Here is a 17,302-nt window from a genome sequence, read left to right as displayed (position 1 = left end):
CCTGCGCGAGTGTGAGCGCTTCCCTCTGTGCGTCCCCCACCCCCTTCTCCTACAGAACTGAGTGCTCAGCCTGTTCCCCGTGTTGTAAACGTGCCTGTGTCCCCAGCCAGCCGCGGGCCGCACGGAGGGCACCAACCGAGCCCCTTTCGGTGTGGATCCCAGTGTCTCACTCTGGGTCTGGCTCTCGGGAGGTGATTAATAAATTTTTGCTGAATGAGAAGAGACAGGAATTGGAGGAAGGAAAGGGAAGGACAGGGGTGCATAGGAGCTTTCCATATTGAGAAGGGAAACCCGGAGGGAGCTGGAAGGAAGTCCGGATTAGAAAGGCGTGGCTCTGGACCCTGCCTGTGGAGGGGCTCACAGTGAGAGCTCCTTAGAAACACGGAGGACACTGGGGCTGGGCCCGGAGGTGCCAGGATCCCTGTCACTGCGTCACCCAAAGCTGACTTCCGCCTTTCCCGGCGGGCTGCTCCTTCAGACCGCCCAAGGTGAGCTGTCCAAGCCACATGAACGCCTTAGTGCCGGCTCCTGGGTGGGGGGATAGAGCTTGGAATTGGGGATCTGTAGCATCTCTCCAAGAGGGTCCGCACTCACCATCGGCAGCTCAGTGAGTGGCTGCATAGGCTGATTTCCCACTAAAATCTATGAAGAGCTTATATATGCACAGATAGAACATTATTCAGCCATAAAAAGAAATGAAACACTGATTCATGCCACATCATGGATGAACCTTGAAAACCAGAATGAAGGAAACCAGAACCCCCCCCCCCAAAAAGGACCACATCTTTTTAAATGAAAGTTATTGGGGTGACATTGGTTAATAAGAGTACGTCGGTTTCAAGTGTCGGTTTCTGTAATACACGATCTGTGTATGGCCTTGTGTGTGCGCCACCCAAGGTTGAATCACCTTCTGTCACCACGCATTTGGGAAAGACCACATCCTTTGTGATTCTGTTTACACACACTGTCCAGAGTAGGCAAATCCATGGGGACAAAAAGCAGATTAGTAGCTGCTGGAAGCCTGGGGTGGAGGGAGGGAGCATGGGGTGACTGTTAACGCGTGTGGAGTTTCTATTGGATGGAGAACATGGCCTGGAATTAGATAGTGGCGATGGCTGCAGAACTGTGTGAAGGTACTAAATACCACTGAATTGTACGCTTTGAAAGAATGAATGTCAATGGCATGTGAATTATTTCTCAGTTGAAAAACATCTGCGGAGCTGAGTGGCTAGAAATAGCTGCCGACGGTAACAGTACCTCCAGCGGCACCGCGGGGCGTCCTGGGCCGGGGCTGTCCCGCTGCTGTGCGTCTCTGCGTCCTAAAGTGCAGCCGCCAGTCGGGAACCGGAAACGCAGAGCCGAAACAAGAGCTGGGCAGTTGGTGAAACGGTGATGTACGTGTGAGGATCAATTAAAGAGCAGGTGAGGTGTATGTAGGTACAGCCTCCAAGGCTCCCCCAACAGCTCTGGCCACCACTGACGAGGGAACGCTGGGTCCCCCAGGAGGAAAGGGCCGGAGAGCTATTAACACGACTGGGGAACCTGGCCCACAGACAGAGCTCTGGGAAGAAGAATCAAAGACTTCTTCCCCGAACAGAGAAAAATGAAATACAGCATGGCCAAAGAGGTTTTGTTATACTAGATATTCTTTTTTTTTTTTATTTTTAAAAAGACTGATGAAATGTACCTGGGGAACAGCACGTGTACACCATACGTGCACATGAAGTTCTTTCTCCTATTCTGGGGCAGGGGGGTGTGTGAAAATGGCCTCTGTCAGTTTACATTCCGGCATAATACCTGCACGAGACACTTCATGTAAATGAAAAAAGTACTTTCTTTGGTGATGCAATAGTGTGGGCTCTTTCCTTTGCACATTTCTCTCTGGAGGGTGAAAAACAGCTGTGGTTTGAGGTGTGGCACAAAGCCCATCAGAGGCCGGAGGGTGATGAGGCACACTTCCAGGGTCTGGGGTCTCAGGACGGTGTGCTGCCCCAGACGGCATGGGGAGGGGGGGTCCCGGGAGGCTCCCTGATAACCCACCCTGACCCGACTCTGTAAGGAAAGAACAACAGTAGGATTTGCAGAAGGGTGCACATTAACTCAGCACAGCACATGTGCCTTCAACTGAAAGAAAGTTCTCCCCAGGGCGGTGAACTGCTGGGACCTCAGCGGGGTGGAGACCCGTCGGCTCTGGAGGGCAGCAGAACGGGTAAAGACTGCCTTCCCCAGGCTGCCTGTTCCACCTAAGGCCTGTGCTGGGACCTCTGAAGGCCTGGGCACCCCAGGGCACCACCCCCCCCAAAGCCTGAGCCTCCCGCACTTTCCCTAGAGCCAGCTCGGTCAGGGGCAGCCTGCCCTGCCCACCCCCACCCAAGGATGTTGTCACTTGAGTGGGCATACGCCTGCATCCCATCCTCCCAGTTGAGCCCAAGACCCAGTACCTCCCTAGGTAGGGCCAGAGCAGAGCCAGCCCCTGACCTGTGGGCTAGAGCCAACTGGAAACATAAGGTGGGGGTCTGGGAAAACACCTGCATTTGCTGCCTGGCCCATCAGGCTCCTCCCTGCCTGCACTCTGCTGCTCTGTGAGGTGAACGGGGAGGGAGGGAGCATGCTTCCGATATGTTAGCCTCTCCCTCCCCACTGACCAGCTCTACCTGCAGTGTCCCTGGTCACAGTGAGGGCCACACAGCAGAAGCTCGGACTTGACTTTGGAATTTCAAAACCCCAACTCTCAAGATGGGTGTCAGAAACTCAAGACACACACAGCGGATTTGGAAGAGCATATGATGGGTCAGAGAAAAATGCCCCTTCTTCCCACTGGGTAGAGATTTACAGGCCGGTGGGGCTTGGAGAAGCAGCATATAGACAATTCTGGGGTCCCTGCGAGAAGGAGCTGTGTCTGGGGCGGTGGGAAGAACAACAAATACCCCAGAGAGGTTTGGAGGGCACAGGCTAGAAGCCCCCTGGGGACCCATGTTTCCCAGGAAAATCCGAAAGGCTCACAATAGAACAGGCCAGTGGCTGTCCATCTCAGCAGGTGGGCTTGGGACAGCCCCACAGAGCTTCCTGAAGCCCAAGGGGTGCAGGGCCAGGAGCTGGAATGTCCTCATGGCCCAAGGGCAGGCAGGCCCAATGAGGCTTCATGGCAGTGAGTGAGGGGTCACTGAGCAGGGGTCATGCCCACCGATGACCCACCATGTGACAACCAGGTGGAATGGGGGTGTGCAACAGGAGGTGACCCGGGTGGATGATGATGATGGCTGAGGAACAAATTCTTACACCATTGAAAGCCTCCTCCTCCTCACTGAACCCCAGGAGAAGATGGGAGGGGAACCTCAAACTGACTGAGATTAATTGCTACCACCTGGAGAAAGGGGCTTCATAACAGAAACAACATTCAGTGTTAGAAAAACAAAGTTAAGCTTCTCGCAGACCGGAATTTATGGAGTGAGTTGTAGCTACTGTGCAAGGAACTAATATTTTCTCTGTGGCTTTGTTATAAATAAAAGATGAAACAGAAATGTCGGTGGAGTAGCACTGTGTGCACCCAAGGAGCGCCGCTTCCGGCACTGGCCAGTTACAGACGTTCCTTCGCGTCTTCCAATTCGGAAAGTAGGAGGGATCTTGCCACAGGCTCACGTCAAATGACTGTAGCGTTTTCTGAGTGAAACATAAAATCTAAGTTCACGGGTTGCTCTCTTTGTTTTCTCTATCGTTCCTCCTCATGATCTGAACTCGGGGCCTTCGCCAGGCACTGGGAACACTGCTGGCGAGAGCTGAGGACGCAGATGGAGGGGAGACCCCACTCCCACAGGCAGCTCTACCAATAACTGTTGCTCCATGGCGCCCCCAGCAGCCCCGAAATGTCAGTGCAGGCAGAGTAGGAGGGCAGTGGCAACAAGGTGGGAACCGCCAAGGCAGTTCTCACACAGGAAGGACAGCTGCACTCCCAGGAGCTGGGACGCAGAGCAGCAGGTAGTCCAGAAGCCGAAGGATCCAGAGCCCCTGACTAAACCTGTGGGCTCGCCGCCCCGATGGGACAGAGGGGAAAGTGACGTGGGTGGACGTGGAGCAGTCGGCCCTGGGGCAATCCCAGTGCCTCTGGTTCAGGGACCTCTAGGCTTGACTCAGCTTTTCTCCTTAATCTCACCATCCCATAGTGCTCTGGGCATTCCCGAGGGCTTCTGGGAGCATAGGCAGGGCAGGGGCATTTAGGGAGGGCTGGAGAAGCCTGTGAGGAAAAGAGAAGGGAAGACGGTGACCGGACGGGGAGGGGAGGGTGCCTTTCCGACAGGAGAACGTCGGTCTTGCCACCCCACTGCCAAGCAAGTGGGATCCGCTTCCCACCCCTCTGCAAGCCCCGAGCAAACGCACTCCCAGGCGAAGGTCTGAGATCAGCAACATTTACTGAGAAGAGTATTAGAAGCTCCCTCCTTCTAGCTTGAGTTCTTACTGAGCAGGGAAATGCCACTTAACAAAGTTGCATTCACTTGCTTCCTCCCAGTAGCGGCATTCCAAGCAGGGGGAACTGAATTGTGAAAGGGCAGGTCGTTCTCCCCGGGGCACCTGAAGTCACCTCACGCTGCCCTTGCCTTTGTCCTGGCCCCTGTGCCCCCCTCTCATGAGGGGCTCTGTGACCTCGACTGAGAAGGGAACAACACCACGGCCCCACGGTGAGTTCTGACTCTTGTGGTTTTTGTGGGGCTGCTCAGCTAGAAGCTGGGCCACTCCCCATCCTCAGGGTGCCGCAGCGTGAGATCTGGGAGCCCAGAAAAGACCACGGGGCTGGTGCTGAGGCCAGTGGCCCAGAGCAGAGCCTACCTGAACCAGAGTCGAACCAGCTAGTGGGGGTGGGGGAAGATGAGGGCCGACGCCCCAGCTCCCTTCGTGGGCTCCGGGTGGGGAAGGCGGCCTGGGAAGGAGGACTCGGATCTTCTCAGGCACTGAGGGCCTCGATGCCGGCAGGGCTGAGCACCAGCGCCTGGAGGATGTCGGAGAGGGACACCACGCCCAGGAGATGCTGGCTGTCATCCACTAGCACCAACCGGTGGACCTGTGGGCCCGCAGATGTCCAGTAAGGGGCAGGGCCATGCGGCTATGGCAGCCAATGAGGTTGTTGGCATCAAGAATCAGGGGCAACAAGTTGACATAACCAGGGCAGCAGGAGAACGGCCCTTAGGAACCAGTTAAGGGAGGTTCTGACCTCCCTCGGGTGATCAGCTGGCCGTGGCCATGACCCTTGGGCCCCATGGACAGGACTAGTGGCTGTCCAGTGTGGACAGCCAGAGCTTGGCCATGAAGTAGGAGGACAAGGCAGGTGCCTGGCGTGCAGGGAGAGCTGGCGCCATCCGTGGGAGGGGCCGGCTGTGTGCCTCAGGAGCGTGGGTACCTGCTCCCGCACGATCCGGTCGATGACCTCCTCCAAGGCCTCCTCGGGCTGGCAGGAGAGCACGCCCTCCAGACACAGCGTCCTCTGCCGCAGCGCTTCTCCCACACTCATGTCCAGGTGGTTGTAGGTGTGCTGGGCGGCCAGGTGCTGGCGGGAGGGGCGTGCTGCTTAGTCGCCCCGGCACCCGGGCTCTAGCCCCACAGACACCGCTCCCTACACACCTAGAAATGCCCTCCTGGCCCACAGACGCCTCCGATTCCCACCCCGCAGCCTGCCCGCCCCTCCGTTCCCCACCGACACTTACGATCACGTCAAAGCGGGAGTACAGGCCCACGACCTGACCTGCAGGGAGGGGGGTGGGGGCACAGAGACAGGGCATAGGTTCCGATCAGAACCGGGGTGCCGTGTGAGGGCCTGGGCCGGTTCAGAACCCCTCGCCATCCCCGCCCCTGGAGCACTGCCTCCAGAGCGAAGCACCGGGCTGCCGCGCTGACCCCACAGATCAGAAAGCGTCAGGGGGAGAGAGGGACGACCTGATGCCACGCCTCCGGGCGGGACACAGTCACATGAGTGCGTCCCGTCACCTACGCAGTAGTCGAGCCTGAGTCTGGTCAAGCCTTCAATCCAATATCTGGTTTGCAGAACACAGGCGTAGAGGAACGAGGCTCAGGCCGCCTGTGGCAGGCAGATGGGCAGACCCGGGGGCGGGACTCTCTGTGGGACCCATGACCCAGGCTTTCCATCACCCGTGTCGTACAAGTTAGGTGGGGAGGGAACGGTTTTAGCTCAAAAGAGACTTGTGGGGCAAAAGAAACAGATGCAAAGTATAGTCCTTAATTGCCTCTGGTTTGAAAAAAATCAAATGTGAAGAAAAATGTTATTCTTGGGGAAAATGGGGAAATGAGACTTAGGATTGAATAGTAGACAATAGCAATTAATCATGTATAATTTTGCTAGGTGATATAAGAAATACACTTATTTTAAGAGACACGGGCTGTCATGTTTAGGGCTGAAATGGCATGATGTCTATAACCTAGTTTTAATTACTTCAGCAGGAGAAGAGAAACTGATGTGGTAATATGTGAATCGTAGTTAATCCTGTCAGTGGTTGTGCGGAGTTCATTATACAGCTTTTTCTACCATTTTCATGCATTTCAAATTTTTCATCATCAAAAATAAACTAGAATGCAACTGATATCTACTTCGTTATGGCAGTTCTCACTTTGAAATTATTCACGACCACGGTTTACCAAAGCAATGATCTCGTAATTCCTCTCACCCTTTCTCAGAGCAAGACACTGAGGTCTGACTGGGTCCCCCGGCCCATTCTAGGATGAATTAAAATGAAAAACCTCCTCTGCTGTTTCCTCTGGTCATGCTCACTTAGTCACACATAATCCTTTTACATCATCCTGTGAAGTCGGGGGAGGGGTGTTACTGAGATTCCCGCTTTACACATGGAAAACCAAAGGCACAGAGAGGCTAAGGAGCTGGACTGAGGCTCAAAGCAGGCAGAAGCTTCTAACTGGGCCCCAATTAGAACTCCCCCCGGGTGAACTCCACCCGGGCCCCAAGCTGAAGCTGCACAGACCTCTGTGCCCCCCCACCGCCCACCACCCGTGCCCCCAGCCCCATCCGGGGGCGGTACCGTCTTCGTTGACCACAGGCAGCGCGGACACGTGCCGGTCCACGAAGATGTCCAGTGCGGTCAGGACGGGGGCCGTTTCAAGCACCATGGCCAAGTCTCGGAATGTGCCGATGCCCAGATCTTGGACGGTCCGGGAGAGGAAGGAGGGCCGGGGCAGCAGAGAGCCCTGGAGGGGTCGGGGACATGTGGGGCCGTCAGGGTGGCGCAGCCTCCAGGGCTCCCAGCTGCCCCCTTCCCGATGGTCGGGGTCACCCCTGCCCGAGGCTGTCCCAGGCTCACGAAGATGTGCAGGAACTTGAGCAGCCGCTTGTGCGTGATGATGTGGAGCACGTCGCCTGAGACGGGGTCCAGGACGGGCAGGCGGTGGATCCGGTTCTTGATGAGACTGTAGACGGCTTCGAACAGGCTGCAGGGCGGGAGGAGTGAGCCTGAGGCAGCCCGAGGACAGACACCCTCCGGCCCAGCCCCCTAGAAGGGAGGACAGGGTGCCCTGTGGGCCTCTCAAGATGTGCAGGTGAATTCGGAACTGGGGGACGGGGAAGGAGACTGTGCAGAGCAAAGAGGCTCAGGTGGGTGGTTGGGGATGCTCACCTGTCATTGGGAGAGATGGAGACCAGAGGCTTGACACAGCCCTGGAGGTAGATCTCTGCAGAAAAAGCCCAAATCAGGCCAAGGAAACTGACTACCCTGCCTTACCGCACAGCCCACCGGAGAGCAGCCCCTCCCTGAGGGCCCCCGGGCTCCCCGCCACCCTTCCTCTGCCCCCTCTACGATATCCCCACTGACCGTCCTCTCCCTCAGGCCCTCGGGCCCACGGTCACCCACACACCCTCGGCCCCTTTCCAGGTCCCCTCTGCTCACTCACCCCTCCAGGTCTCAATCTTATGTTCTTCAATCTCGTAGATCTGGACCTAGAGACGGACAGGGATCCAGCAGTCAGACAGCGGCCCCTCGGGCACCAAGCTCCCCGAACTTCCCACCACCCAGCCCGGGGGAGCGCCCTCAGGGCTCCCAGTCCACTTCTCACCAGGGGGGACCTGTAATACCGATGCAGCACCAGGATGAAGTCTGTGATGGTCAGCATCCCTGTGGGGTTGGGGTACAGGGGCATCAGCCTGGGGCCTTGTGGTGGGAGGCAGGTTGGGGCTCAGGCCCCCCTAGCGTCCTGGTACTGAGACAACACTGGCAATTATGGGAAGAGGGGAGCAGGGCAGCTCTTCCTTTGCCTGAGAAATGGGGTTCTCCCTTTTCCCTCCAGTTTCTCTCCTCCCCCCACCCTCTTCTATTCTCCTAATTGCTTGCTTCCCCTTTTTTCCTTCTCATCACCTATGACCTGAGACCATAGGGGACTAGTGCTAGAGGGGCCAGCTGGTGGCCACCCCTCCGCAGGTGGGGAGATTGAATGCAGAAGCACCTCACGAGGTCCCTCCCCCGAGGGCCCGTCCCCACCACCTCTGCCTCCCCAGCCCCTCCTCACCCACAAAGCTCTGCTTCCTGCTGTCCCACAGAGGTGCCGCCCGGACACCGTTGGCCACCAGGGCGAAGAAGGCTTTCTTGATCTGAGGGCCGGGGAGAATGGATGGGGTGGGTGTCTCACCGCTCCTCAGCGGTGCCCCGTCCCCACCAGGGTCCCCCTCTGCGTGGCCTCCTCATGGACTCCTGCACACGAGCCAGCCTGCCTCCCTCGTGTCATAGCACGTGCCTGACACCATCCTTGCTGGGGACATTTGCTCCAGAGATAAGGCTGCTGGTGGCCAGAGGCCCCTGGTGACCTCCCCGCCAGGCCCTCAGAGTGTGAAAAACTGTTTCCACTCAGAAGTCAGATGCGTGCACACACACACACGCAGTCTAATGTTGTTGATCTAAGTCCTAGACGTATAGTTATTGACATAGAATTGATGAAATATTTTTCTTTAAACAAATTTTACATGGACTCATTTGGGCCTCAGCCTGGGCAATGCTATCTAAGCATGCTGGTTGTATTTCTAATGCGTATCTTAAAAAATACAAAACTACTACTGGAAACACATCCACTTATATGTCACTGGAATCAGATTGCGTGGTGTGGATCACACAGACATGACGCCTGGGAAACACTGCTTTCCAGCAGGGGGACAAGGATGGGACCGCAGGTGTCTCGGAGCTCCGCCCAGTGGGAGAACAGGGGCCAGAGCTCGTCTTATTTACCCGGCACCGAGAGCCCCCTGCTCGCTGTCCTAAGCCAGTCTTCAGCATCTTCCACATCCATTGTCCAGGGCTTACAAAGTGCGCCTACCTATCCTGGGTTGCCCCAGGAGTCCTCTGAAACTTGTAGGGCCAAGTGGGCATTCCTACCCCCACCTTGGAGAGGAGAGAGGTCATGTGACCGACCCAGGACCCTACAGATACCAAGGGGCAGAGCTGTGATGACCATGAGAAGTTTCCCACAGAGGGTAGCAGCCCTCCCTGCACTGGGCTCCGTGGTGCTGAGAAAGAGCTCTGGAAACGGACATGCAGGGAGGACTGGCTGGAAGGTGTGAGGGGCGGTTGCAGCCCCGTGAGGACAGAGGTGGGCAGAGCCGTGTGGCCTCACCTCCAGCGTGGTGTCGAAGATGACCAGCTTGGAGCTGGTTGCCATGGCATCGTAGCAGGTGTGCTTCTGCATGAAGTGCATGTAGACCTGGGCCCCCGGCTTCTGCAGCTCATCATCCAGGCCCTGCCTGGGTAACGGGGCCTGCAGGGGTGGGCACGGGGCGGGCCTCTCTTCCACCGGGCTAAGCTCATACCCGCAGGCTGCTGTGGCTGGGACCTCTGTGCCCACCTCCTGGCCGTCTGTGCTGGAGCCAGGGGCTGAGGCTCCGGACTCGCAGGGGAGGATGTCCAAGGGAGCAGCCTGGGCCAAGGGCGTGGCCGCAGGGAATGTGGTCTCCAGCCCGATGGACTCAGCAGCTGGCCTGGATTGGGGATCTGTTTGAGGGGGAGAGAGCAGTAATTCCATTGTCCAAAATACTTACGTTATCTGCTGTGTCTGTTCATCCTCACAGCAGCCTTGGGAAGCCTGGATTGTGTGTGCGTCCCATTTTGCAGGTGAGAAAGCTGGGTCTCAGGGAGTCGCACGAGATAGCGGCTCTGCCCCGGGTGACCCAAGTTGGGTCCCCGCCTCTGCCATGCGGTGGTCCTCTCCCATGTGGGGAGACTGAGGCTAAAGACAGGGATTGGGTCCAACTCCGTGTTATGGAAGAATCAAGGGCAGGCTTCTGGGACTTCCCACTGCACACCCCCCGCCCCCATTTCCCGCAGAACTGGCCTTGGCCTCACCTTGCCCCAGGCCTGGCAGGTCCTCTTCCTCCACAGCCTCCTGCCTTGCCCACCTCGAGGCCTTGGCCCCCCGTCTACTGCGGCTTCTTTTTGAGCTGCTGGTCGTGGCTGGCGATGGCCATGAAGTGCCAGCTCCCTGCTCTAGGAAGCTCAGCTCTGGAAGGGGGAATGGGGCCTGTTTGGTTAATAGGGCGTGATGTAACGGAATCAATTAAAATGTGATTAATAGTGTTATTGAATATTTGTAAGCTTCCAAAGGGCTTTTCTCCCACATCTTCTCATTCAAACAAACCTCACAGTGCCTCTTATAAGGGAGGCACTGTGACCGTTCCTAGTTCATTAACAGGGGCCTTGAGATTAGAGAGGGTAAAAAGTCTGCCCCCAAGCACACAGCTAGTAAATGGTAAAGTCGGAACCAGGGTCCAAGCCTTCAGATCCCAGACCCACCTTCTCTGCTGTGGAGAAGGGCAGGAGCGAGTGAGAAAGGAGGAAGAAGACACAAAGAGGAACAAAGAAAGACAAGAGGGGAGGAAGACAAAAGCCAGGCTGGTGGAGTGGGGGAGACTGGGGGCCCAGGGGAAAGGCAGGGCCCAGCAGGTTGGGCCGCCCCACCTACCTCGGTTCTGAGGTCCCACAAGGCTGCTCCAGGACGGGGTCTGTGGGGAGAAGGGCGTCTGAAGGGTGGGGAAAATGCCCTGCGTTCCGGAACGCAGGTCCTGTCTTGCTTTCCCACGGTGCACACGTGAGCACACCCACACACACATACACACATAAACACCCACCCCACACACACCCATAAACACACACACCCACACACAAATACACACACTCAGAAACACACATCCCCAACCATTCCCAGACATGGAACCCCGCACCCTCACGTACACAAAGAATGTGTGTACACAGACACAAACATACTCACACACAGAGAAAATCCAGGTCACGCGCACACATGCACACACACATTCACACGCCATGCTGTGTCCCCTGCCTGGAGCCCCCGTGGTACCCTGCGCAGTGCGTGCTCCAGCTCGGGCTCCATGCGGCCGGCAGGACCGACAGAGAGCAAGTGCTGGACGCCGTGGCTGGGCAGCACTATTCTGGGCCTGGCCCCTGGCACCCCGCCCTCCCGGATCGGTTTCTCTCTGGGTGTCAGGCAGCTGGGAGGGAGGGGGCCGCCCGTTCAGCTCAGCGGCTCCAGCCCAGCAGCCTGGGGGTGGGGTGGGGGGGAAAGGGGCAACCTGGAATCTTGGTGTCCGGTCCTGGGCTGCCTCCAGGGTCTCGGAGGACAAGCAGGAAGGCCCCTGCTGTTGGGGGGGCGGTGGCTTGGATCAACGGTGGGGGCACTGGGGCTCGGGGGAAGTGGGCCCTGTGTCCTGGGTTCCTTCTCCGAGGGCCTCTCTCGTCCTTTTCAGGCGCCTGGCAAAGGAAAATGGAGGCGGGCTGAGCTCAACTTTCCTCCTTGTACAAACTTCAGTTGTGGGTGGTACTGGAGTTAGAAAGGGCAAGCTGCAGCCAGCTGGAGGGCTGGGGATATGGGGTGTGTGGGTGGTCCTGGGGCAGGGGCCGAATGTGTCCAGATGTCCCCATTTGAGTCCTAGGAGCCTGTTCCTCTCTCTATGGTGGAGGATTGGGACAGTTTGGGCAGGTGGGGGAGGCTGTGATGATCACTTTCAGGGTGCGCAGTGGGCTTGAGGGCTTGGGGCTACACTGGGCCACGGGTGAGAGACCCCTGTTTCCACCTGTGGCGTGGAGGTAGATCCAGATGTGTAGCAGCCCCCAGCCCCCTCATCCTGCTGCGTTTCCTGTCCCTGCCTCTTTTGGTGCCTACAGGATCCCAACCTGGCTCTGGCGGCTGCCCATCCCCCCTCCTTGGCATTCCTGGGGCCTGAGTCACCGTCCAAACCAGAAACGCTGACCCAGCCGCTCCGGCGCTCCGCTCCCCCGCCCCTCCCTCCCCTCTTTCGTTCAGCTTCTCCCATCGCAGTCTCTGGCCCTGGAGTGGACACCCGGGAACGGATTACCAGATTTCCTATTGAATTCGTTGAACATATTTCCCATCATCCCTCAAACGCCCCCCCCCCGCCCCCGTTCAGCCTGGGGGTGGGGGTGGGGGTGGGGGTGGGGGTGGAGGAGAACAGAGCAGGGAAGGGACTTTGCCCATCTGAGCGTGTCTTGGGTAGCACAGGGGTGAGCGCCGCTGTCCTTCCACACTATGGCCCGTTCCTGCCTGCAACTTCTCAGGCACGGCTGATGGGACACCCCAAGTGATAGAAAGGTCAGGTGGACCATCCCTGGATGTGTGTGATGCATCAGACCTGGAAAACCCCCGCCCCCTATGCTCCCCCCCCCCCCCGCCCCCCGACCCTCCCAGACAAGCCAGGCACACATCAGGCTCAGCTGACAGCACTGCCTTCTCCTGCACTACTTTCCTGTCCCCTCCACCTCCGCCATGGCCCCCGCACAGGGCCCGGGGCAGTGGCTCCTTGTGAGAAAGTCTCCCCTGATGGCATCGCCCACACCGCACAGGGCCGCTAGTGCGTGTTCCGCGGGCCACTGCAGTGTGCGATGGGCTCGCGTTTCCATGGCTACTCACGCCCCCGTATCTTTTATCTCCACGTAAACAGTGCACACCTGGGTGACCAAATTTGCTGGCTGGATGTGATGGACAGCCTGTTTGGAGGCAGGCTGACCTGATTAAAATTTATGCTCTGCTGTGTGCCTGCCATATGACCTTGGCAATAGCCCACCTCCGCTGAGTCTGTTTCTGTAAATGGGAAATGAGGGTGAAAACATTAGTTGGCCGAGACCGCCAGTTGCCTCTCCATGTCTATTTTTCTCTTCTTCCTTTAGTAATAGAATCACTTAAATTATAGCTGGAATGGCTGCCTATCATCAACACAGGTTCCCAATCTTCCCTGAGGCTAAATACGGCCTTGTGACTAAATCTGGCTAATGCAATATGAGTGGGAGTGATGTGGGCAACTTCCAGGTCAGGCCTTAAAAGAAAGAAGCATGAGTTCCTCTCTTACTGTTGCCTGGAATGCTAATGTGATGGCAGGGGCTAGGGCAGCTATCTGGTGTCAAGATGAAAGATGTTTATTAAAGGTTGCAGCGTCACCCTGCCAGGTTTGGACTTTCAGCAGACTAGTATAAGAAAAAAAATCGAAACTTTCTGTTTTAAAAAATTATTTTATTTATTTAGAGAAGGGAAGGAAGGGAGAAAGAGAGGAAGAGGGACATCAATATGCGGTTGCCTCTTGCGCACCCCTTACTGGGGACCCGGCCCACAACCCAGGCTCATGCCCTGACTGGGAATTGAACTTGAGACCTTTTGGTTCACAGCCTTGTGCTCAGTTCACTGAGCCACACCAGCCAGGGCTTAAACTTTTCTTGTTTAATTCATTTAAATTGGGTCTTCTTTACAACAACCGAACATGTATACTAGCTAATGCAGAATTTGGTATCTGGAAGTAGCATTGCTTTAAAAGCCTAAAATAAAGGTCATTGATTTAGAGAGTGGACAGCAGATAGCAAAGAAAAGTATTGTTTGCTGGTAAGCTGGTGACCGTTGCTATGTAACAGCAAAACCTAACCTAACTCTGATACCTGTGATCCCTTGGAAGGGAAAGCACATGCTAACAGTCTGCAAACACTCACTGGGACTTGACAGATACACTGAAATTGTTGCCGTGTGTTGGCTGCTGCTGGCTGCTGCTGCAAGCAAAGTCCCACAAGAGAGATGCACTGAGGCACGTTCTAAGAGGTGGTTTGGAGGAGGCAGACTTAGCCAGGGCTGCACCTGTGGTCCCAAATCTGTCTCAAACACACCCTGTTCAGCAAACAGTGCAAGCCAGCCCAGTGGGCAGGGTAAGGGATTTCCCTTTAAATCAAGCATATTTGTTTCAGATGGCCTCAAGATAGCTCCTGGCAGTTAGAGAGAAAGAGTAGGAAGTACCCCGAGTCCGGAGTGTTCAAGCATAAAACTTACATCTATATGAGACTCTGGCTGTGGTTACTCGAACAGGAAACCAGTCAGAAGACTTTTAAGATTTTGAGGGTATTGTATTCATGAAGAAACCCCAAACCTGGTCAGCAAACCCTGGTGTGACACCCCCACTCCCAGCTATTCCCACTGCCCCAAATCTGCACCAGCAGGAAGAGGGGTGTGAAGGTTGTAACGTCTTCGGTGGGGCTGCAGAGGACATTAAGCAGGAAGAGCTCCCAGGAGCAATGCCAGAGGCCACCAAGGAGGGTGGAAAGGGGGGATCTTCCCGGACAGCAGGAGCAGGGGTGGCCAGACGCTCTGCCCAGCTTCTCCCAAGGCTAGGGAGCAGCTTTGCAATTCCTGCCCAGCTGGACTTAGTGACTGTTAAGAGTCAGAGACTGCCAGGCGTTTGCCATTCTCTCTTGTTGAGTAGATTTTTTTTCAATTACAGTTTACATTCAATATTCTTTTGTATTAGTTTCAGGTGTGCGTTAGACAATCATGTACTTTACAAAGTGTCCCCCTGATATGTCCAGTACCCACCTGGCATCTTACATAGTTATCACAATATTACTGACCGTATTTCCTATGCTGTGCTTTACATCCCCGTGACTATTTTGTAAGTACTGATCTGTGCTTCTCAATGTCTTCACCTTTTTCACCCAGTCCCTCAGTCCTCCTCCCCTCTGATAACCGTCAGACTGTCCTGTGTCTATGAGCCTGTTTCTGTTTTGTTTGTTCATAGCTTCTCAGCCTTTTGGCTAAGATCAAGTGTAGTAGCTGTTTTGTTTGTTCACTTATATTGTTCTTGAGATTCCACATGTGAGTGAGATCATATGGTAATTGTCTTTCTCCGACTGACTTGTTCCACTCAGCATGATACCCTCTAGGTCCATCTGTGCTGCTGCAAATGGTAAGATCTCATTCTTTTTTATAGCTGAGTAATATTTTATTGTATATACCACAGCTTTTTTATTCTTGAGTGGATGTTTTAATTGAGTTTATCCTGTTCTTCCTCCCTGTTGTCTGTGGGGAATGGGGCGGGGGCAGGCAGGATCACCTGCCTTCTGGTTTATAAATCACCAGATCATGAGGACCTACCTCATCCACACCTGGCCCCTCAGACACCCTGGGCTCCGGGCCAGGCTGCGTCTGGGTGGAAGGCTGCCTTCCCTCCCTTCGGGAGGCACTAGATGTGCCCTTTGTAAGGAGTGGACAGACCTTGGACTCTGGCACAGCAATATCTACTTTCCCTTTCTTTTCCCTCAACTAGTAAGTCCCCACGATTTTAGCTAAGGGAACGATTATAGTTTCCAGCTTCCTTTGCAGACAGGATGGCCACGTGACTAAGTTTGGCCAATGGGGTCTGAGCAGCAATGTTGTATGCAACCTTTCAGGGTACTCTCAAAAGAAAGGGGTTGGTTTGCCCCTTCCTGCCGGCGGGGATTAGGATATGCTGGTGGGAGCTGAATCAGCCATGGGAACCTAGTGGTGGAAGTTGCGGGTTGAACCTCTGCACTGTTATAAGGGGAAGTAAACTTCTGTTTTGCTTAAAGCACAGACAAATAGAACCTTTGCTACAGCAGCCAGACCTCTCTCTAACTAATGGATTTGCATTGCAGGATTGGGGGTAGGGTTAGAAATTACAGGTGTATATAACGATGCTTCACATTCATGCAGTACTTAGTAGTAGCTACCAGATGCTGCAAAACACATTGTGTGCAGTACACCATGTAATCCCTCACGATTCTTTGTGGTGGGTACTTTTATTATTAGTATTTTACAGATGGAAGAAATTGGGTCACCAAGAGATTGAGTAACTTGATTGAAATCCCAAAGCGAGCGAGATGGAGCCCAGTCAAAGCCCGAGTTTCTGTCCTCCAGCGGCACACTCCCAACCACCAGGCTTCGTGTAAATGAAGCACAGGCCTGGCATGTAATAGACGCTCTGTAAGTGGTTACTGAAAGTATTACTTTGCCATCTGCTTCCAGTCCTCTAGGACCTCCAGCTACGAGGCTCGGCTGGCGGGCACGAGCAGGGGCCCTTCACTAGTCATCTCGCGGCGGCATCGCGGGTGGGGGGCAGGAGGGTGTCTCCAGCTGGGGAGAGATGCCAGCACTGCTCAACAGTACACTCACAGCGATTTTCTGGTTGTGAAAACGGAGCCGTCTGCCTGGCCCTACCCGTTGCCTCTCGGAGCTCCTGCACCTGCTGCCCCAGCCCCCAGCCCCCCAGCCCTCCCATGCTCGTTGGCAGGGCACATCAGCAGAAGGCACTGGCTTTGGCTGGGAAACAAATACTCCTTGGGTGTTCAGCTTTAGTCTCTGGTCATGGTATCTTATTTCTAGACATCCTACTTCTTGGCTTGCTCTCCAAACGGGGTGCGATAAGGACACTGCACCCTGGCCCCAGGGAGTTTGGTTGCCGTCCCTGGGTAGCTTACTTGTCTGGGACGTGGGGTTGGGATCCTCTTGAGGTATTATTTTTATATTACAGAAGGAAAAACAGCGTGAGGGGGTCCAGGAAGTAACCTGGGTGAGACCCATGACGGGCACGTCATAAATGGGGTTCCCTGCACCAGAGGGGTCTGGAGGCTGTGGGGGCAGCTGCTGCATCAGTCACTGGGCACTGGGCACTCTGCGTCCCACCCTGTGTGTGTGTGGCTGACACCAGGCAGCATCAAAGCCAGGGTTCCAAGGCCCTGGACAGACTTAGCGTCTTATTAATGTAATTTAGCCTGCCCTACATTACCCAGCCTTTTCTGTGGGCTGCGGAGATTGACGCGAACAGATGGCGCTTTTATCTATCCAGTATCCCTTTCACCCTCTCTTGGCAGCCCCCCGAGTGTTCCTTCAGGGAACCGCAGCTCCTCCAATCTCAGAGCACAGGGTTTTCTGAGGGGCTTAACTATGGGTTCTAGGAAATACGCTTCTGATTCGGGCTTATCCAGTTGCTGTGGTAGAATAATGAGCGGCCAGA

General features: G+C 55.4%; 1 protein-coding gene and 1 pseudogene across 2 annotated transcripts; one reads left to right on the top strand and one right to left on the bottom strand.

Annotated features, from left to right (window-relative positions):
• Window positions 1–1,110: 1,110 nt before the first annotated feature.
• On the bottom strand, window positions 1,111–11,403 carry PRKAG3 (protein kinase AMP-activated non-catalytic subunit gamma 3). Of its 2 annotated transcripts, XR_006787603.1 has the most exons (14): window positions 11,344–11,403; window positions 10,951–10,990; window positions 10,335–10,490; window positions 9,610–9,983; window positions 8,515–8,596; window positions 8,065–8,123; window positions 7,903–7,948; window positions 7,629–7,683; window positions 7,317–7,443; window positions 7,038–7,203; window positions 5,694–5,731; window positions 5,390–5,536; window positions 4,822–5,053; window positions 1,111–4,231 (listed from the first exon to the last, which is right to left on the bottom strand). XR_006787603.1 is itself a non-coding variant. In XM_045855129.1 (13 exons), exons 1-13 carry the CDS (start codon window positions 11,374–11,376, stop codon window positions 4,937–4,939), a joined length of 1,440 nt encoding a protein of 479 aa, XP_045711085.1. In that variant the 5' UTR covers window positions 11,377–11,403; the 3' UTR covers window positions 4,390–4,936. The 2 variants fall into 2 exon arrangements, 1 of the variants encoding a protein (XP_045711085.1); XM_045855129.1 differs by lacking the exon at window positions 1,111–4,231 and having other exon boundaries at window positions 4,390–5,053.
• A 3,660-nt stretch (window positions 11,404–15,063) lies between these two features.
• On the top strand, window positions 15,064–15,200 carry LOC123830039 (annotated as a pseudogene).
• Window positions 15,201–17,302: the final 2,102 nt, after the last annotated feature.

The sequence above is a fragment of the Phyllostomus hastatus genome, unplaced genomic scaffold, assembly GCF_019186645.2.
Source record: "Phyllostomus hastatus isolate PE091 unplaced genomic scaffold, TTU_PhHast_1.1 phas_contig_137, whole genome shotgun sequence".
NCBI classification, from domain to species: Eukaryota; Metazoa; Chordata; class Mammalia; order Chiroptera; family Phyllostomidae; genus Phyllostomus; species Phyllostomus hastatus.
The sequence above is the reverse complement of the archived record's forward strand: the minus strand, read 5'-3'. Positions and strand labels throughout refer to the sequence as shown.

Coding starts and splice junctions, on each gene's coding strand:
- PRKAG3 (XM_045855129.1), bottom strand. CDS start 11,376: ATGGAGCCCGAGCTGGAGCACGCACTGCGCAGG. Junction 9,984..10,334: donor CCTGCCAGGCCTGGGGCAAG/GTGAGGCCAAGG, acceptor CCCCTCAAACAG/ATCCCCAATCCAGGCCAGCT. Junction 8,597..9,609: donor TCTTCGACACCACGCTGGAG/GTGAGGCCACAC, acceptor CCCGGCCCTCAG/ATCAAGAAAGCCTTCTTCGC.